At 43.9% G+C, this 22,071-nt stretch overlaps 1 protein-coding gene across 4 annotated transcripts in view; it reads right to left on the reverse strand.

Annotated features, from left to right (window-relative positions):
• Window positions 1-22,071, reverse strand: part of CHCHD6 (coiled-coil-helix-coiled-coil-helix domain containing 6) — a 280,902-nt gene that overhangs the window by 230,105 nt on the left and 28,726 nt on the right. For all 4 annotated transcript variants that reach the window (XM_021719059.1, XM_008071644.2, XM_021719063.1 and 1 more), the window contains exons 3-4: window positions 20,148-20,217; window positions 17,790-17,934 (exon numbers count right to left, since the gene is read on the reverse strand). In XM_021719059.1, the coding sequence (XP_021574734.1) occupies window positions 17,790-17,934; window positions 20,148-20,217 (215 nt within the window). The remainder of the gene's footprint in view (window positions 1-17,789; window positions 17,935-20,147; window positions 20,218-22,071) is intronic.

A 22,071-nucleotide genomic window follows, 5' to 3' on the forward strand; every position in this document is an offset into this window, starting at 1 on the left:
GCGGCCACTGCACTCCAGTCTGGGTGACAGAGTGAGACTCCAACTCAAAAAAAAAAGAAAAGCTAGGGCACAACTCTTACTCTCTTTCTCTGAGTACCTTGTTCTTTAACAGCATCACACTTATCTCGAGTGGTAGTAGTTACTTGTTTAACATCCATGCTTCAACTGGACCACAGGCTCCAGCAGGGCTGGGACTGTGTTACTTCTGGATGCCCAGCAGCATGAGCAACAGAGCGAGCCCCTCTGTGAACATGTGTGGAATGGATGGATGGAGCATGCAGAAAGGGGGCACGACAGCCACAGCACAGAGGTTAGTAGAAGTAATAATTTAAAGAAAGGGAAGTTCCTTGGTTTCAACTACCCATAGAGAGAATATGAAGAAAGAAAGTTAATAAATTTGTTGGGAAGAAGATCATGGTGGTTTCTGAGATCAAGTCAAATTATGGATGTGAAAGCCAAATTATAATGAGTATGAGAAACAAGATTACAACTTTACCACTGTGATTCCAAGACGCTCAAAGCAAAGGAAAGAGAAGAGCCAGGAGGCAAGCAGAGGAGCTGCCTGAGAAAGGGATACTGGTTTCAGACAGGGAGATCTGAGTGCGGAAAGTGGGGAAGAGCAGGCGCTAAGGGGAGGAAGGGAGCTAGATCCAGGATCCAGGTCACCAGCAGATAGCTAGCTTTTAAGAGGAGGGGAAATCTCGTCCTCTGAGCTGGGAGGCAAGGAGGAGAAGCTAATGGGGCAAAGACACAGAGAGTTCACAAGTGAGTGCAGGATGGGCACGGGATAGGCATAGCAGGGAATGTCACAGGAGTCACTGGGATGGAGTAAAAGGAAGGCCAAGCCAACAAGTAGCAAGGGCAACACTAAGGAGGTCAGACAGCATGAGTGTGCACAGGAACACATTCATCCATCCAAAGTCTCTAGCAACCTCAGGAGCCCAGGCTCATGTGCCAGTGAGAAAGTAGACAGTGGGGTTCGCCCAAGGTTGAAATCTGGCATGGTAGGCATGGAGTAAAGGGGATAAAAGAAAAGAGGGAGCTGACAAAAATCAAAACAGCCTGGTATTGGTACAAGAACAGGCATATAGACCAACAGAACAGAATAGATTCCAGAAGCAAACCTCAATTTCTCAACCAACTCATCTTCGACAAAGCCTCCACCAACAACAACTGGGGAGAGGAGAACCTATTCAGTAAATAGTGCTGGGAAAACTGGCTGACCACATGCAGAAGATTGAAACAAGGCCCCTACCTATCACCATTCACAAAAGCCAACTCTAAATGAATCAAACACCTAAACATAAAACCTCAAACTATAAGAACCTTAAAAAAGACAGGAGACACCCTTATGGAAATTGGAACTAGCAACCAATTCCTGATCAAAACCCTAAGTGCCCATACCATAAGAGATAAGAGAGACAAGAGGGACCTCAACAAACTAACAAGTTTCTGCAAAACCAAAGAAACCATCAAAAGAACAGGAAGACAGCCTACAGACTGGGAAAAAATATTTGCCAACTATGTATCTGACAAAGGCCTAACATCAAGGATCTACAAGGAACTCAAACGTGCTGGGAAAAAAAAACTGCCCCATTACAAAGTAGGCAAAAGATATGAATAGGCACTTCTGAAAAGAAGACATACAAGGCCGGGCTCGGTGGCTCAGCCTGTAATCCCAGCACTTTGGGAGGCTGAGGCTAGAGGATTGCCTGAGCCTACAGATTCGAGACCAGCCCAGGCAACTTGGAGAGACTCATCTCTACAATAAATCAAAAATCAGCCAGGCATGGAAGCATATGCCTGGAGTTCCAGTTACTTGGAAGTCTGAGGTGGAAAGATCGCCAGAGCCCAATAGGTCAAGGCTGCAGTGGTCATGAACATGCCACTGCACTCCAGCCTGGGCAACAGAGTGAGACCCCAACTCAAAAAAAAAAAAGCAAACAGATACATGAAAAAATGCTCAGCTTCACTAGTCATCAAAGAAATGCAAATTAAAACCACACTGAGATACTATCTAATTCCAGTCAGGATGACCATCATCAGACCATCATCAATAACAAAAAACAACAGATATCGGAGAGGATCCGGGGAAAAGGGAACACTTCTACACTGTTGATGGGAGTGTAAACTAGTACAACCTCTGTGGAAAATAGTTTGGCGATTCCTAAAAGGTCTAAAAATCAACCTCTCATACGACCCAGCAATCCCCCTACTGTGAATATACCTGGAGAAACTCAAATCACTCTATGAATACCTGCACACTTATGTTTATCGCAACATTTTTCACAATAGTAAGAACATGGAACCAACCATGCTGCCCATCAAAAGAGGACTGGATTTTTTAAAAATGTGGTACAGACACACGATGGAATATTACGCAGCCATAGAGAAGGACAAAATTATGAACTTCGCAGCAACTTGGATGGACTTACAATACTGAGTGATCTCTCACAGAAACAAAGAACTGAGTATCACATGTTCTCACTCGTAAGTGGACTTTGAACAATTATCATAATACTATAAGAAAAGGATTGTCAGTAGCGGGAAATTGCCAGGGTGGGGGTAGGGCAGGATTGGCAGTAGTGGGATTCTGCTGGGCGAGGGGTGGGCACACCTCATCAACAAGGGTATCTGCATAATGAACATTTGTATACTTAACCCTGAATTGTACCCCACACTTTTAAAATTAAAAAAACAAAAAAGAAAAGAGGGTGCTGACTGTAACCAGCTGTCAGTACAACCCTGAGGGCAGGGAGAGGTATGAAGCCAGGAGACATGATAAGCTATGAGGACAGAATCATGACAAAATCCAAGACAATGGTCAATGGGAGTGAGGAAGGAGATGGGTGGAAAAAGCAGGTTTCTGATATGAGATCTGCTAACAGAAGGAAAACACCAACTGGAATAAAGTAAAGATTAGCCATACTAGTTGGGAAGACTGTGAAATATGATTTAGGAACTGCTGGCCAAGAATGCTTTTTAGCATTAGGGCTCACTAGGAAAATATTTCAATATAATTTTTGTTGAGAGGCTGTTGCAGTCCAAACATCTTCCCAGACACTAAATTTTATCTCATTTAAACACTACATTAACCCTATGAACTGTATTATGTCATTTTATTGTTGGAGAAACATTTCTCTAAAGGTATATGAAGGTATCCCAGATAATAAGCAGCAAACACACATCTCTCTTACTGTCATCTCCTGTGATGACAAAGTCCTGGCCACTCTAGCTATTCTAGACTCCAGATCTTCTGAGTCAATGAGTTTTCTCCTGGGCTTTGGACTCCAGTCAGAAAAACTGAGGCATCACCAGCAGCTCTTGAGAGGAAAAGAGACAAGATAAAGGGAAAAAACAAAAACAGCTCCAAAGCTTAGGGTGTTTCGGAAGAGAAGCAGCCAGTGGTACCAACAGCCCAGTGCACAGCCGTGAAACCTCGGACCAGACAACTCAGGACAAGGCCAAGGCTCTCCCCTGTACCCCTGGGCCACCTCATGGCCCCACACAAACCCTCTGCAAGGCCAGCCAAGTCCTCCTCAGTGCCAGCAGACTGCTGTTGATGCAGCAGTGGATTAAATAAAAAATCCTGAAGTGGCAAAGCCCACTTGTCCAGAGTAAAGATTAAGGAAGCACTGCAAAGAAACAAGAAGGAAGAAAGAAAGAAAAAAAGAAAACCTGCCACATACCCAGCTGCCTGGAGTTAACAGTCTTACTCATTTCTCATCAAAAACCTCTTTGGAAGAGGTTAAGCACACAATAGGCTATCGAAAGTGCCAGCCTTGCAGCTGCTTGACATTCCACACGTGTGCCATGGTGATGTATTTCTATTAATGTCCAGTGTGTGTTAGCATGAAGATAAGGTGCCGACATCATGTCCGACCAGTTAACTAGAGAATGGACCCCATGTCCAACATTGTCTGACACTCAGGAGCTGCAAGAACAGAGGTTCTTGGGTTGATCCTGCCCTGGATGCACTCACACTCCAGCTGCCTTTGCTGCCAGGGTGGAGGCATAGAGAAGGAGCGAGGCCCTGAGGCAGGGCTTCTGGGGAAACAAGTGACTACACACGGGAGAAAAAGACCACAGAAGGCTGTGTATGCTAAGGAAGGTGTGCAATCAACAGAGGATGGGGGGAGAGAGCAAAGAGTCAGCACAAATAGAGGGAAAGTCAGTTGGAGCCGGTAAAGCAGCTGGGGCCTTACAGCTGTGCAGGGCTAATGTGCCATGCTTGCTCCCCTGTGGGATTGAGAGCAGGGGCAAAAGGTTTCAAGTAGAAGCCACTCCACAGAGATTGTCACTCCTGGTGTGTTTAGTCTCAGTGGCATTAGAGCTTTGTTGCTGCATCATGCAAAAGGCTTTGCCGCATACATCTGCTCTCGACAATGCCCCTCTGCTACCCTCCTCAATCATCCAAGTCCTAGCAAAGAACAGAGCATCAGAGTCCTCCAGAGAAGTACTGCTGAGATTTGACGAGGGAAGAGATGCTGCCAAGAGTGTGAGGGGCTCACTGAGGACATGTACAAGTGTACAGGGAACCAAGCACCCGAGATCCCCTACCTGTGCAGCCTCACATGAGCCCAGGGTTAATGAAAACACATCAGTCCTGGCATCATTAAGTGTTAGGGTACGGATGGGGTGAGGGTGGATGGATGGATTGGCATGCAGCACCGGAGCCAGTGTGCCAGAGGTGCGCACTGGTAGCCAGCGATCCAAGTGATGCAAAGAATTGCAACACACAAAGAGGTGAAAGACGAAAAGATTTATTTAAGAAAATTTCACTTCCCATAGACAGGAAGCAGGCCTACACTCTAGATGAGTGTGGCCCTGTAGCCCCCCCCCCCAGGCCCCGGCTTAAATCCTCTCCCTTGGAGGTGTTGCAATCAGGTAGGCGTGATTGCTGTGACTTCCTTATTGACCATCTGCAAATGTCTTGGAGACCCTGTGACACAGAAACCCGCTAATGTCCGCTGCCCACATTATCACAGCCCCTAGAGAAGGGTGTGATAAGGGTCCCAGTGCTCCTGTACATTCCTGAATAACATTCCTTAGAGGTAATGGAGGGTGCACTTCCCCTTATCTCCTATGCACTCCCAGTGGGCAGCTCTGGGGAATCCTTGACTTCCCTGTAGACAGTGCCCAATCACTCCCCTTCTGAGCAGTCACAAGTCCTGTGATCTGCAAAACTTTTGTAACTACAAGTTTTGTGATTTGCATAACTTTTGTCTAATGCAAGATGTCTTAGGCTTTGTAAACGCCTTTTACTCTAGGCAAACTATGAGATACCTTTATACCTGGCATCAGGAAGTCTGGGTTTCTGAAAAAACAAAGTCGGCAAACTTAATCTTTACCTAAAGTATGCATTTCTCCAAAACACAGTCTCTACTTTCTCACCACTGTGTTAGGGTTTAAGAACAAGATAAGAAAATGGCTTCCAGCTCTTGGTCTGTCCTTTCAGTACGAACACAAACCAGAAGATGCAGCCCTGAGAAGTGTGCCTCCTCTCCAAGCACAAGCTAACCCTGGGAGTTAGGGAAAAATGGCCAACAGGATTCGGAAGGTCATCTTTAGAACAAAGGAACATGGTGAGTGGAGGGGTGTACTCAGATGCTTCTGAGGCCTGATGCCAGCATAGGTGGAGAGCTGGAGCATCAGCAACCCAATAACAGACATCATAATTTGCCATGGTGGAAAATCACTATCCTCTTCTATCCTTTAGACTCCTGTGCAGCTTCTCTTCCCATGCATTTAGGGGAGTTGCATAATGTAAACAAAATAATTTACTGATTGTCTCCCATCTTCCAGACAGTGTGTGCCAGATGCTTTGTTTACATATTATTGAAATATCCTAATAACTGTAGGAGATGCTTGCCATTTGACTATGAGAAAACTGAGGTTCGCAGAGGTTTAAAAAAATGTGTCCAGGATCAAAGAGACAGTACCTGGGGAATCTGAGTCCAGATTTAACAGAGTCCAAAAGCTGGGCTCCTTCTAAGCTACAAGCCTATGAAAAGTGCTCTTGCCACCTGACCAGCATCCACCCCCTATTCTTTAATAACATAGCCCTGATTTTGTGTGGGGTAATCATGTGCTCAGCTAAAAATTCTCACTATTCCAACCCTACTTTCAGTCAGAAGTAGCCCTGTGACACAGTTCTGCCAATAAGAGTTCATAGGGAGGGTGCCCCTTCCACATAAAATAACAAAACATTACTAGAAAAAGGCTTTTGGTCCTTCCTTCTTATTGACTGAAAAACTGATGCAATGGCTGGAAGCACAGTAGCCAACCTGCAGACACGAGGAGGGCTGCACTTAGGACGTCTGATCAAAAGGAAAGGAGGAAACTGGACCCTTCCTGATGCCCCAAGTTACCATACCCATCTGTAATATCTGCCCCTGGACGTCCTATTCATGAGACAAATACACGCCAGTGTTTAAGCCATTGCCAACTGGCCTTCTGTTACAGCCAAACCTACTCCTAGTTGGTACACAAGCTAGTCTATCCAAGAACATTCATCTTAGAGCCAAGACACATGAGACAGGGACCTGGCTCAACTACTGAGTAAACACAAAGGTAAGGGGGAGAAACTAGGACTTTCCTCCTGCAAACAATTGTTGATGTTTGTCAGCCAAATAACCTCCTTTCAATTCTTTACCTTGTCAGTAGCCAGCAATGGCATCTACCCAAGAGGGGAAACACAATCTGCTTAACTGACAGATCTAAAACATTTTTCTATAAAAAGGAAAAGACAGAATGGTAGCTCCCCAAAAAAGATATGAAAAAGTTGCACAGACTTAAAATAAACCATGACCCTTCACTCTCCCCAGCCATGCTGGCATCCTAGAGGCATGCACAGAAGTGGCAGACTCATCCCGGTTTCACTCAAGCTGGAGAGAAAACGAAAACTTAGAGCTGTCAAGAAAACTTAGAGCTGCAGGGTCAGTCCCACTTCATCCACATGTACAAGAGAGTGGAGGGTGGTGGGCACCACCACCCAAAGGACAAGGAATGGGTACAGAGCAGGCACAGTGGCAGGTGGTGGCCAGTGCAGCTTCCTTTGACTGCCTGTGTCCTCCCTACTCTACTAGCACACACCATCTGACTCGAGCCTTGAGGGATGACCCAAGTTCTAAAGTCAGGTTTCCCTATAATTTTAGGTTTATACCTGACCTCATGAGACCTCTGCTCAAAACACGAAAGCCCAAAAATCTCACACAGGCCTGAGCTTCTCATAAGAACACAGCAGGAGGTCAGTGAGGGTGTCATCTGCTGCTCCAATGCCCCTGTCAAATGGCTCGGATCACACTCCCACACACACTGGTGGGTTTTTCAAGGAAGCCTGCAGCTCCACTCCCTTGGGCCCCATTGGATACACAGAGGCCAAGGAGACTCACTGAAGTCGACAGCCTAGTCCCTCAAGAGGCTAAAGAGAAAACACTCCTTCACAGTTCTCTTAAGATCCCAGCCCCAGCTGTCAGCCTCTTTAGTTTGTCCTGGTGCTAACAGACATTTTCATAGACATGCGATCTGTTAATTAGAAGCAATGACACCAGGAATGGAACCGTAATCAGCCGTTTGCCTAACAAAGTTAGCAGCTAATGAGGATTTCCAGCTTCTGTCAGCACACAGCAGAGGTCACCTAAGCCATGCACCATAACCAGAGAAGGGAAAACTAAAGGCATCTGCACACCTGTGATTGGGGGTGGGGGAGGCACCACAAAATCCTAATAAGCCCAGGCCGTGAAACCCACTTATAATTCCAACTTCTCAAATAAAGAGTACTATGTGCACATCTTTTACTACTCAAAAATGTTGGGCTCCCCTTCCCACGGTGGGACCATTCTGGAACAGTCAGATTCTAAATCCCCACATTTGAATCTGAGTAGTCTACAGAGCCACAGCCTTCTCTGAAAAGGAGAAGTCCACAAGCTCCCCCTTTCCTACTAGGAACCAAAACAGCTAGAGACTACCACTCACCTTGTACTTTCTCAACTGGCACCACTGGCCCTTTTGTCCAGACAAACCCCCCAGCCCAGGCACGTCTCCACCCAACCCTGCCACACATATCCTCACCCGTGTCCTTCTCCTCCCCACCACCAGGGGGACCACCACCTACTTGGTAGGTAAAGAATGCATGAAACAGCTGACTTCTATCCCAAGAGTCTTAGTCTGTTTTCATTGCTTATACCAGAACATCTGAAACTCGGTAATTTATAAAGAAAAGGTATTTATTTCTAACAGTTCTGGAGGCTGAGAAGTCCAAGGCCGGAGCCTCACCCGGCCTTCTTGCCAGTGAGGACTCTCTGCAGAGTCTCAAGGTGGCACAAGGCATCACATCAAGAGGGCTGAATGTGCTAGCTCAGGTTTATCCTCCTTTTCTTATAAAGTTACAGGTCCCACTCCCATGATAACCCAATAATCTATTAACCCATTAACCCACAAATAGATTAATCTATTCATGAGGACAGAGCCTCTTAAAGGTCTCACCCCACAATACTGCCACACTGGGGATTAAATTTTAACATGCATTTTGGAGGAAACAAATATTCAAACCATTAGCACCAAGGATACCATCACAACGTACCTAATGAAGTGGACAGGAAACAAGAACCTAAGTCTTCTTAGGAGAGATGCTGGGAGCTCAACCCTCAAGTCTGTCAGGGGTACAGCCCATTGACCTGGACCAGTAGCAGCCCTCCCACGAGTCCCATAGCCCTTGAGGTTTCTTTATGGCTCTGCTACATATCTCCAATACTACATGGGCTGCAGCTGCTGCTGCTGCAGCAAGGATCTGAGACTTTGGGCTCTCACACAAGTCAATCTACTGCTGAGAGTTGAGTGAGTGTCATTTGGTATCACCTGCATACCATGACCGTCCCTCCCAATTCTGGAACAGAAGTCTTATCACCATCCCCTAAGACACTGTGCACAGATTGCCTGGACCCCTCACAGGGAGTGGTAACACAGACATCTCTTCCCTAGCTATCCTTGGCAGAGAAAAGAGCATCCAACTATTTTGAAGGTCAGTAAGACTGACAAAGCATCCATCTAGGCAGGACCTGCACCTAGGAGGAGAAGATGCAACAAGGAAAGTGATCAGAATCACCTGGGCACTTAAACAGTACAGCCCCTGCCCTGAGAGCCACAGGGAGTCACATCCCTGGTGGAAACATTCCACATTCCTGGGGTGGCCAGACTACAAAAAGGGCCAAGAACCACTCTAGGGTCAATGACTCCCCAAATTAGTCCAGGAGCTGACCATGAGTTTGCTGCACCAGAATCTCATAAGAGGCTGTTAAAAATACAGATTGCAGGGTCACAACATCGAAGAGTCTAATCCAGTTGTTTCTGGTATGAGATCCAATTATCTATTTTTAACAAGTTCTCAGGTGATCCAGACGCACAGCCAGGTGCAGAAGCCAGGCAGTGAAATAAACAAAGAGCCAAGTGATGCAGGTAAAATGGTCTTTCAGTGGCAAAGCTGAGTCGAAAGGCCCTCATTCCAGACCCATACCACACATCATCTGGCCATTAATAAAGTGTTTCCTAGAACCTCATATTACTTCAGCCTCTCTCTCTCTCTCTCTCTCTCTCTCTCTCTCCAGAAAACTAATGAGAAGCTACATTAACCTCATGTTTCTTGACTTGACACCTTTAAAAAAAATCACTAATTTGTTCTGTGAACTCTCAGAACACAACATCAACTCTGTGTCATGGATACATGGATGGAGGTGAAGAAGAGAAAATTATAACTTTCCCAACAATGTTCAGTACTGTTCATCCCCCACCTTACAGATAAGCTAACATCGTGGAAATATGCAGGGACCACAATGACAGAGGCTGTCTCAACAAAGCTGTGGTCTCACAGTCCGTGTTTTGTCCATTTTACACACTAGGAAAATGTTTCTATTTTTTTGAGCAGGTATTATACCAGGTATTATACCAGGTATTATACCAAGTATTATACCAGGTATTATACCAGGTATTATACCAGGTAATATACCAGGTATTATACCGGGTATTATACCAGGTATTATACCAGGTATTATAAGGACTTCATTTGCTCCCTTATTCAGTCCTCACAACAATTCAGTCATAATGAACTGAGGACTACTGCTGGACTTAGATTCCAGACTCTCAATGCCATGACTGGACACCATGTCTGGTTTTCACAACTGCCTCCCACTTTCAGTTTAGATAAAATACATAAGAAATAAATCAAAGTTATTTTTTTGGTGTATAATCAACTAAAACTATTAAACCGTTTTTCATATAAGTTTACCTACAGTTTTCCTATCTCCAAAACTTGTCACATCATACAATCATCAAAGCCAAGTTAAGTAGAAACCCAGGTGGTCTCACAGCATCCCTTCCAACTAATTATTCCAATTCTCTAAAAGAATATAATCCACTCACTCTTACTCTTGGAGCAAATGTGAATGTGCACAGGGCATGCAGATGGTCAGCTGTGTGGCACATTCCTTTCTACCCAGCTCATGTAGACCCCTGTATATCCTGTGGAAGGACTGGCTCTGTATATCAGTAGTGAATGGGTCTAGATATTCAGAAACAAGAGTGAGATCAGTTCTATTACTTTGCCCTTTTCATTTTCTTTGGCGTATGAGGGGTACTTTAAAGTGGTGACAATAAAAGAGAAGAAATTGGTATTGGTTATGAGAATCTTCTTCCTGAACTGTATTGTTTAAAATACTTGTGGGGAGGGGGGACTAAATGAGATACCCTCCCTCTGTACATACACACAGGGCACTGGCACATAGGGCCCACCGAAGTTTGAAAGCAGAACGGCAAAGCTGAGAAAAACCCAATGAGCAAGCCAGGCCTTCCACTAAGGTGCCAAGCAGAAACCGTTTGCTTCTGGAGGAGGAGCAAGGAGGGACCCTCAGTCACAGACAAGCAGGGCCTTCTAAAAAGTCTGATGGAAGGACAGGAGAACTTAGACTAACCCTTCAGGTATTCATACCCTAAGCCCTGATAAACAGAATGGGTTTTGAGCCCACTGTCACACAGTCTGAGCTAAAGCAACAACAGAGCTCACACCCTACTCAATCTCCCACACTAACAAGCTGTCAAAAGAAGAAGAGTGGCCATTTCCAGGCATAAACACTATTTTCCTCATTCTCAGTGGTCTTCTGCATACAAAGAAGAACAGCATCAGTAAAAAATTACAAGAAAATGTAACCTATTATCAGAAGAGGAAACAATCAATAGAACCAAACCTAGAGATAATCCAGGTGTTGAAATTATCAAATGGAGACTTCAGAATAAATATGGTAAAAACCCCAAAAGCAAATGCAACAAAAATAAAAATAAATGTGACTTAATTAAACTAAAAACTTCTGCACAGCAAAAGAAATAATCAACAGAGCAAATAGGCAACATACAGAATGGGAGAAGATATTCACAAACTATACATCTGGCAAAGGACTAATATCCAGAACATACAAAAAACTCAAGTCAACAAGATAAAAGCAAATAACCTCATTAAAAAGTGGGTGAATGACATGAACAGATGTCTCTCAAAAGAAGATATACAAATAGCTAACAAACATGAAAAAATGCTCAACATCACTAATCATCAGGGAAATTCAAATTAAAACCACAATGAGATACCATCTTATACCAGTAAGGTCATTGAGGCTGAGGTATGTGGATTGCCTGAGCCCGCGGGTTCAAGACCCGCCTGGGCAACTTGGCGAGACCTCATTTCTACAATAAATCAAAAATCAGCCGGGCATGGTAGCACGTACCTGGAATTCCGGCTACTCAGAAGGCTGAGGCAGAAGGATCACCCGGAGCCCAGCAGGTCGAGGCTGCGGTGGCCGGAAGCGGCCACTGCACTCCAGTCTGGGCAACAGAGTGAGACTCCAACTCAAAAAAAAAAAAAAAAATCAAAAAACAATACATGCTGGCATGGATATGGTGAAAAAGGTACACTTATACACTGATGGTGGGAATGTAAATTAGTTACAATCTCTATGGAAATCAGTATGGAGGTTTCTCAAAGAACTAAAAATAGATCTACCACTTGATCCAGCAATCCCACTAGTATTATCTACCCAAAGAAAAAGAGATCATTATATAAAAAAAAGACACACGCTAGCCGGGCTCGGTGGCTCAGCCTGTAATCCCGCGCCTTTGGGAGGCTGAGGTGAGTGGATTGCCTGAGCCCGCGGGTTCGAGACCCGCCTGGGCAGCGAGATCTCATCTCTACAATAAATCAAAAAATCAGTCGGGCGTGATAGCGCACGCCTGTAGTTCCGGCTACTTGGAAGGCTGAGGCGGAAGGTTCACAGGAGCCCAGCAGGTCGAGGCTGCGGTGGCTGGGAGCAGCCACTGCACTCCAGTCTGGGCAACAGAGTGAGACTCCAACTCAAAAAAAAAAAGACACATGCACCCACATGTTCATCACAGCACAGCTCACCATTGCAAAGATGTGGAATCAACCTCAATGCCCATCAACCAATCAGTGGATAATGAAAATGTGGAATGTATATATACTATGGAATACCATTCAGTCATCAAAAAGAATGAAATAATGTCTTTTGCAGCAACCTGGAGGGAATTGGAGAACATCATCCTAAGTGATCTAAGGCAGGAACAGAAAGCCAAACCTCACAAGTGGGAGCTAAACTAAGGATATGTAAAGCCATTAAGAATGGTATAATGGACACTGGAGACTCAGAAGCAGAAGAGGAGAAGGGGTGGAGAATGAAAAATCACCTATCGGGTACAATGTGCACAGGTAGGAGTGGCTGGTATACTTAAAAGCCCAGATGTCTTTGCAACTATACAATGCAACCATGTAACCAAAAACTATTTGTACTCCCTAAGGCTACTGAAATTTTTAAAATTTTAACTATGATAAATGTTTAGAGGATCCACAAAAAAAGGTGAGAAACATGTATAAAAAGATGAGGAATTGCAGCAGAGAAATAGAAATGATAAAAAATGCCAAGTAGAAAAAGAATCAGGAATTAAAGTAGAAATTCATGACTTTTCCCATATAGCCCAGTGGGCTGTCTCCAAAAAAAAATACTGATTTTACAGATCAGAAAACTGAGGCAGTCAGATACCAAGACATGAAATCTCTTACAAAAAATAACAACCACTGGGAACTTGGGCCATCATCAGTGCCCAATTCCCCAGCTTCTTGTGACACCTGGGTACACAGAGAGACTTAGAAAGTTACAATCTCTGAAGATGCACAGTCTAATCCAGGGGTCCAGTCCAGGAGGCTTTTTGTTTGTTTTTCTCCACCAGTCATATCCAGTCCACAGCCTCTTCTTCTATGTTCTCTGAGCTAAGAATGGGTCTCACATTTTTTAGGGTTGTAAAAACAGCAACAAAGATTATGTGGCAAAGGCCATGGATAGCCTGCAAAGCCTAAAATATTTACTAACTGGCTCTTTACAGAAAAAGTCTGTCACCCTTTGATCCAATCAAAATACCAAGCTCAGTAGACCAAATAAAAAAGTGGAACTTAAGAAAGCAAAGAAAGGGACTATGCATGTCATGATTTTTTTTCCCCAGTTTGTCTTTACCAGTCATCTGGGTACTGACAATATAGATGTCCATGGGAATTTAAGCTCTCTATCTAAAGCTCAAATTGAAGGAAGCATAAGGATAAGTCCTACACTGACCCTGCCGGCCTCCCTGTCTCCATAACCCACCACTTCCCTATGCTCCAGCCAAATGCTTCCTCCTTCTCCTCACACCTGGCCTTTGCTCATGAGTGCCCTTTATCTGCAGCATCCTTCCCCCCTTCTCTTCACCTGGAAAACTTCTATTTATTCATGATCCAGCTCACATGTCACCTCTTCCTAGATGTTTTTCCCACCCTGCCAGGAAGTATCAGGCGGTACTGCCTTCTTGCTCCTCTAGTATCTTCCTGTCCCTCTGATATGATACTTTCAACACTGTACTGTCACATCTTAGAATAGACTAATAAATAAACTCATCTTCTTATGGAGAAGAGCCGTATGTTATTCATTTCCACTTACTAGGAAACTAACCTGGTGCCTAATAATGTTACAGGTTGAAAAAAGGCCATTTTGATTATATTAAAACAGTCATTTAGAAAGACTTAGAAATTTGTATTCATTTGAGTTAGGATAAATGTAGAAGTCATTTGAATTTAAAAGTGAATATTTTTCCTTGTCCTCCCCCTTCACTGTCCTTGGATCTAGTAACAGTTGCTTGGTACTGAAAGAAACACAACCATCTTCACTGAGCCCCCAATAAGCAGGAAACACACATATTAAAAAACTGCACATCCCTGGAAAAGCCTCTACCGGGCATAGATAAGAAATGGGCTCTGCTGAAACTGGCTAAAACCCAGAGATGTATCTGTTCCCTTAGTCTCTAAATGACAAATGCTTTCTTTCACGTCTTTGCATTAATTTTATGTATAATGTTTAATTAAGCCTTACGAGCTAGAACTCCTGGAATAAGCAAAAACTAACCAACTGCAAAGCACAACACCCCAAATTGTGCAAGGTAACTGTAACTTAGAAGAATGGCAGAACTGATGTAATCTGAGTTCCGGTTTGTGACAGTAACTGTTTGAGTCTAAACAATGATTAAGAAAGAAACCAAGTAATGGTCATAAGACATGTGGTTATCATTAATCAATAATGGAAAAAAGATAAGAAATGGTATGTTTTATTATAAATACTGGATGAAAACTCTGCTTAAATGAGCAGGTTTTTGGTGGATACACAGCCTGTTCTCTGATCCTATGGTATCAGAATAAAACTTCTTAGTTCTCCCAGTTCTCTGCGTCTCTTATTTGATTGACTGTGAGGAATGCAGCTGATTGTTGGATCAGGCCGTAACAATAACAGGCAAGCAGAGAACACACACATATGTAAAATAAGAAAAGAATTGCTTACCAAAAAAGAAAAGAAAGCTTTTACTTTCTATCAAGTGTACTTCATCCTCATATACCTAATAATATGTGTCAGGAATACAACAGGTAAGGTCAGAAATCCTATTCTCCCTTCAAGTAAAGCCTCTGCCAGGACCTTATTACTCCAGGATTCTTAAAGCTCTACCTATCAGAAGATTCAGATGAGCAAACCACTTTTCCCTTCTGCAAAACTTGTCACATGATACAACCACCAAGGCCAGGTTAAGTGGGAATCCAGGTGGTCTCACAGTGCCCCTTCCAACTAAGTATTACAATCTCTAAAATAACATAATCCTCTCACTCTTGAAGCAAATGTGAATGTGCATAGGGCATACAGATGGTCCAACCAGAAACCAATGATATCCTGGAAGTGTAGGGAACAGCAAAAGACACAACCTGATCAGCACACCTGAGCTGCAATGAATAACTCCCACTTGGCCTCCCACCCTTCCTCTGTACTCACTCAAAACTGAAAGTCCCCAGGAAGTGGGTTTGGCTGGCTGGGCTCAGGACCTGTGCCCAGATCTAGTTCCATAGAGGAAGCCGGGCATTGGGAATACAATCTCACTGAGACTACAAACAACAGGAAACAGGAAAGCTAAAAGGAAAATGGGATTTCAGTGACATGAAGAAATAGATACTGAGCAGTCAAAAAAAAAAAAAAATGAGAATGCCCACAAAAGTAGATAACTATTTTCAAAGTGAAGGAAGCAACTTGCTTTACTAGTCCCTTGGAATTGTGGTTCAGAGAAGGGCATTATCCATCTAGAGATGGGGGGGGGGATCAAGAACAATGTACCTTCTTTATTCCAAAGTCACCCTTCATTTTAAAAATACACACACTTGTACCAAGGGTCATCTAACTTCCTTCCCACTTTACCAGTAAAAGAAAAGTTTCTCCCCCAGGGCAATCCTAAGGAGGTGGAAGAAAATGAAGCTGTGGATTCCTTTCACTGTAGTTAACATATTCCAGGCTGTGATCTTACATCTCCAGATGACTGTCCCAGGTGGCCAACTTTTCTTGCCCATTCTACACTGATTTAACCCTTCATCTCCAGCATAAGGATCCTTTTTATTTGGTCGTCAGGCTACTTGCAGAGAAGTGACAACCTGCCTGCCCCTCAGAGACCAACTGCAAGAGCCTCTTAAACCGTGTGCTGGCCCCAGTTTCTCACTGTATTGACAGATTCCTCACCAGGATGCCACAGGGCTCTAAAAGCACAAGTCAGATCCCATCACCCCTGATGCTCACACACATCAGGAATCTCCACTGCTTCAGAATCACTTACAGGCTAACTCCTCGAGGAGTCCAAGGTCATCTGTAACCCAGCTTCAAACCTCACTTCTTTCACTGTGTCCTGTCGTCTCCTTGACCCAGTCTCCTCCCGCAGCAAGTACACATCTTTCAAAACTGAGGTCAAATGCCATCTCTGATCAACCTTGCAATCCCAAATCTTACTATCTTTACCTCCATTTAACACTTACTGTAACCAATCTGGCTTTTTTCAAAGTTCTTGGTTTAAATCCATCTTCCTCATAAACTGAAAATTTTCTGAAGACTAGGATCCTACCGTGTTTGTATTTCCTGGAGAGCCTAGTTCAACCAGCATTTCTTATGTGCCTCCTGTATGCTTTGAGCATCCATGTAATAATCAAATTAGTAAGCACAGGCCTGTGCTCAGCCAGCATGTCTGCCTTCCCCTCCCAGGAGAGCACAATCCCAAATGATCTCACATTGCCTTCAACTTCCTTCCACACAGTACTGCATGCACCAGGCTACCCACCAACACTGGGCAAGGCTGCTCCTGACCTCAAACCCTGTGGTATCCACAGCAGACAAGACTAGATACTGCCAACAGCCATTCTTCTCTCCCAACTCCTTCACTGTCAGTCCTAATTCTGTCTAGATGCCCACCTTCCCATACGTGACTAGAAAAGAGTCCTAGCTGCATCCACTGGAGTCCTCCCTAACTCCTTCTGCAGAGGCCTGGCTTAGCCATCGGCACCAGGTGTAATTCAGGCAAATGTGACATAAGAGAAATTCTGCTGGGCACTTCTGGAAAAGTCCTTGTGATAGAGCCGCGCAAGCCAACACAGCCTCTTTTCTTCTGCATAGTGTTGTATTGTCTGCATGTGACCTATGGGGCAATAATAGCCACCATTTTACTGTGGAAACAGCCAGCCTGAGGCTGCATTAAGTCAACCCCGGGGACACTTCTAGACTTCTCATGTTGCAAAATAAATGCTGCACTTAAGCAGAAAGATCCTGACAAAGAGTGTCCCATTAATTAAACGTATTAATAGCAATAGCAACAATAATAGCACACTTCCACGATCTGCCAGGCATGTGCTAAGGCCTGGACAAATATGGTTTCCTCTGATCCCCTAGGCAATCCTGTATGTGAACACATAATCCTCGAACCAGGCTCACAATGTGCCCAAGCTAGTAAGCAGGGAGCTGGGATTTGCACCAAGCTGCTTAACTTTAAAAATTATGCTCTTCCTATTACATGGGTCCAGGCTGCCAGTCCTCTCTCCTCACAGCGTGCTGCACACACACAACAGCAGTTCTTATACCTGTGAAGTTTCAGAGCTGAATAAAACTGTTGAGTGATCCATCCTTTGCAGCACGGACTTGAAGCCACAAAGACTGCAAACACATGCCAAAGGCAGCAAAGCAAATCAGTGACAGAGCCAGAGCTAGAAGAACACAGGTTCCTGGCTCTTAAAAAGATACTTTTCCCACAGAAAGAAAGGTGAGCATATTGGATGGGCAGCCTGAGCCACAAGGCTTCAGACTTCCACTTCCTAGAGTGCTGCACAAGCATGGAAGGCCAGCTCAGGAAGGCCCTGCACTCACCAGCGGGGGTGACTTCTGCTCCTCATGGCCAATGCTGCCTTCCCCCTGAGGCACAGAGGCCTCTGAGTGCTTCATGGCAACCTCTCTTTCCCTCTTTGCTACATGAAAGCACTTATCTTGGACAGTAGCATGCTCCTGTTTGTTCCTGTGCAGAAGAGAGATAGGGAGAAACAGATGCAGACAGCATGAAAAGAAGCATGTAGCTAAGACAAGGTCTGTGCATTAACTTCAGTCATTGAGCAGGATTGGCATTTGTGGGTTCATGAAACTATGGAACAATGAGACCAGCTACTAGTTGGCCAGGAAATAAGAGGGCACTGTGAAACCATATGCCCCATCATTTTACCCCAAGGTCTGGCATCAGTGACAGCTCCCCAGGCATGGGGAGATAGTGATATTTACTCAGCAAGGACAATATCGCTCAGGCACAGAAGGAAACGTGGCCAGGTGAGAAGTCAGGGAGCTATTTGCCCAATGAGAAAGCCTCAGGGCAGGGGTTCAATCCCAAGTCAGCCCCTCTTTCAAAGGAGGTGAGCCAGGTGGGAAGTCCACCTGCAACTTGCCTCCACTTGACAGCTTAAAAATTTTAGAAAGTAGCAGTCCTTTGTTCTGAACATTCAACTCTTCATCCTGAATATATGCCTGCCCTTTGACCTATTTCTGGACATTCTGCCTAGTAAAATAATCCAATAGCAAGAAAAAAGTTATTAGTACTAAGATGCTCTTAGCAATATTATTTATTATAATGAAAAAAATTGCAAGCAACCTAAATGTCCACCATCAAGGTCAAGTTAAATAAATTGGCACAATCATATAATGGTATATTATAGCACCATTAGAAAATATACTTTTTGACTTGTCTATAAGGTTGAATCTAAAAACTGAAAACCAATAAACAATACTTTTTAACAACAAAAATGTTTGTAAAGCAAGCATAAATAATGGAAAATAATTATAATCCTAAGAGGAAACAGCAAGATATAAAATTATATATTACCTTAAAAAAAATCCTAAACTGAGGGAAAGAAAACATGGAGGGAAAGAAACACTCCAAAATATTAATAGTGGTTGTCTTGAGATGATGAATCTATGGGCGAGTTTTTCATTTTATATAGTTTCTAAATCTTTCATTAGTATATGATACTTACATTTTTAAAATGTTTAAAAGTACCCTAAAAGTGGGAGGGTGGTTCAGGTTATTCTTGCAGAGCCCTCTTAAATTAGGGAGAATAAATTCTTAGAACGTGGGTCTTAATCTATGGCTATGGAACATGGAGCATGGCTGACCTATTAAGAAGAGTCAAATCCCCAGTCATGGCTGACCCTGTGCCCCCTAGACTAACTCATTGGGTTCTTTGACTACACAAAGGTTAATTTCCTCAAGGATGTTGAAGAAGTCAATTAGTAACAACCAGAGATAGCATTCATTGAGAACTCTGTGCACTAGGCACTGTGTCTATGTGCTTTATATGCAGTAACATATTTAGTCATAACAAGACCCCAATAAAAAAAGTATTCTTGGCAGGGTGCCACCACACCTTATAATCACACTTGTAATCCCAGCACTTAAGGAGGTGGAGGCAAGAGGACTGTTTGAGCCCACATGTTCAAGACCAGCCTGGGCAACATGAGGAGACTAAAAAATTAGCTGGGCATGGTGGCATGTGCCTGTAGTTCCAGCTACTTGGAAGATTGAAGCAGAAGGATTGCCTGAGCCCAGCAAGTTGACGCTGTGGTGGCCATGAGCGTGTCACTGCACTCTAGCCTGGGCAACAGAGTGAGACTCGGATTCAAAAAAAGAAAAAGAAAGAAAGAAAGTATTCTTCTTAGCCCTTCTTAGATGCATTAATTTTCCCATGTCCCATGACCAGAAAAGTGCAGGATGAGTATGCCACCCTGTGCTCCCTGAGGGCCTCTGTGCCTTAATCACTTTTCTACAAGTCCTCATGGGACTTGGAGAGGGGTGGCAAGCTCTTGGAATCATGGCCTGATAGAGGATACCAACATCCTGGGGCCAGTTCCTCTAAATGACAACAGTTAAAACTGTGAGGACTCCACATTCCTCACCTCTCTAAAAACATGCCTGCGTGCGCACACACAGAAGTTCCAGCCACCCAACTGTTTAGTCCTGCTTTTTAAAATGGATTTTTAAGAACATTAGCAGTCAACTTCCCCTCGCCTCTTTGGGTGTTTCTTCATCTTATACTAGGACCGGTAAACCATAGGGTTATCCTTCCAGGTAAATGAGATAAAATATGCAAAACAACCCTCAAGGGCTTCTGGCATGGGGAAAGGTCCCAGTGAGGAAAGCTTTTAGGCAGAGTGCAGTGCCAGGAGTAAGTGGGCACTTGGGCTCACCTCTCAAGATCCTCCTTCACCCCTGACGGTTGCTGGCCACCACTAATCTCCGACCTGGGCAGTTTGGATTCTGCAAAGGATAGAGAAGAAAAGGCCTGTCAGCAGCACTGCAAGATCAACCAGGGCATGGTGGTCACCCAGGAAAGGGGCTCAGGGATGCAACCACATGGATGAATATGCTCCCTTGGAAGATGGACACCACGCCTGACAGACAGATGCATCCCCATGAGGAGAGGAGGAACACATTCTTGATTCAGCAGTCTGGAAAGCCCAATGCCCCTAAGTCTCCTGTCATCCCAAAGGGGTTTCTGCAACAGGACAGACAGCACTGGGCAGGCAGTAGACAGAGTCACTTGGGTACAGTATTCCAAATCCATTCCTACCCACTCAATAATTATCTGGAATCTAGGTCATCTCCTAAACACAGGCCAGAAGTGGCTAAGGGAAGCCAATACTTTGCTTCATGAGGACAGCCTACCTGGTCTAGGTTTTGGCATGGAGAACGAGGAGAGACGGCTCTTTAAATCTTGTTTCCCTTAGTATCCCATTCTCCAGATATCTAGTCCTGAGTGTGCCACCCCATATTAAATCTAATTCTATTTTAACCCCTATTACCTCTAGTATTACTGAGATCTTTGAGTTGTTTCAGTAGGTCTACTTTTTGATCAACATGAATTTGAGGATTTCTGAGCAAATCCAATTCACTCTCTCTACCACTTGCTAACTGAAAGTTTTGTTATCCCCACAGAATCATCCTTCCAAAACTCTCTGTCAGCCAAAGCGCAACACCTTTTAGTGGGCTTCTCCAACATTCTACCTGTCCATCATATGTTTCTAAAGCAGTTAGAATGACAGAAGAGCCAGGCTTTCTGAGGCAGTATATGAGGATTTGAGATTCTACTCTCAGACCTGTCAGGGCATCCTTCAGGAGGCACTTCTAAAAGTGATCTAGCACTTTCTTTGTGTGTGTGTGTGTGTGTGTGTGTGTGTGCGTGTGTGTTTGTGTGTGTGTGTGTGTGTTGGAGTCTGTCGTCCAGACTGGAGTGCAGTGGCACACTCACACCATCCCCATATTGACCTGCTGGGCTCCGGTGATCCTTCCACCTCAGCCAGAACTACAGGCGCACGCTACCACGCCTGGCTAATTTTTTTTATTTACTGCAGAGACAAGGTCACACCAAGTTGCCCGGGCTGGTCTTGAACCCATGGGCTGAGGCATATTCACTCACATCGGCCACTCAAAGTGCTGGGATTAGAGGCTGAGCCACCGAGCCTGGCCATGACTCGCACTTTCAAATCACCTCTCACATGAGGACAGCACACCTCACATGCTCCTCATAACATGCCAGGTTCTCAACTGAGACTATGAAGACCACTGTCAGGTTTTACTTTGACATTAATGCTCCTCATTCTTATTTATTTATTTACAATAATTTTATTGAGATATAATTTATAGTATTTATTTTTGCTTCTTACATATTTTCCTTTTTTTAACTATAAAAATAATATAGTACCCAAGTAGAAAATGTGGCACTAATCCTCACTCCCACCTTCTGTGTATATGCCTGCCCACTCACCTCCTCCTGGTAATGCACATTATGTAGTATGAGTTTCTTCACAGTGAAGTTGAGAATTTTGTCATATTTATGACCATTTGTGCACATTTTTTATTGCGTTGTTTTACTTAAAGATCTTTAAGTGTTTTTTATACATTAAGATTACTAGTACTTTGCCCTGTATTATATTTTCCCTAGTTTATCATGCATTCATTACTTTTTTTCTAAATTGTCTCTAATTTCTTATAGGCAAATTTCCTACTTTTCTTCTTAATTAAAGTCTTCTTTACTTGATGTGGTGCTTAGAAAAATCTTCTTTTGTATTTTTAGGTCTTCAATTCATACATTTAAATCTTTTATTTCCTCTG

The sequence above is a fragment of the Carlito syrichta genome, unplaced genomic scaffold, assembly GCF_000164805.1.
Source record: "Carlito syrichta isolate Samal-C Ts95f unplaced genomic scaffold, Tarsius_syrichta-2.0.1 Scaffold113541, whole genome shotgun sequence".
NCBI lineage: Eukaryota > Metazoa > Chordata > Mammalia > Primates > Tarsiidae > Carlito > Carlito syrichta.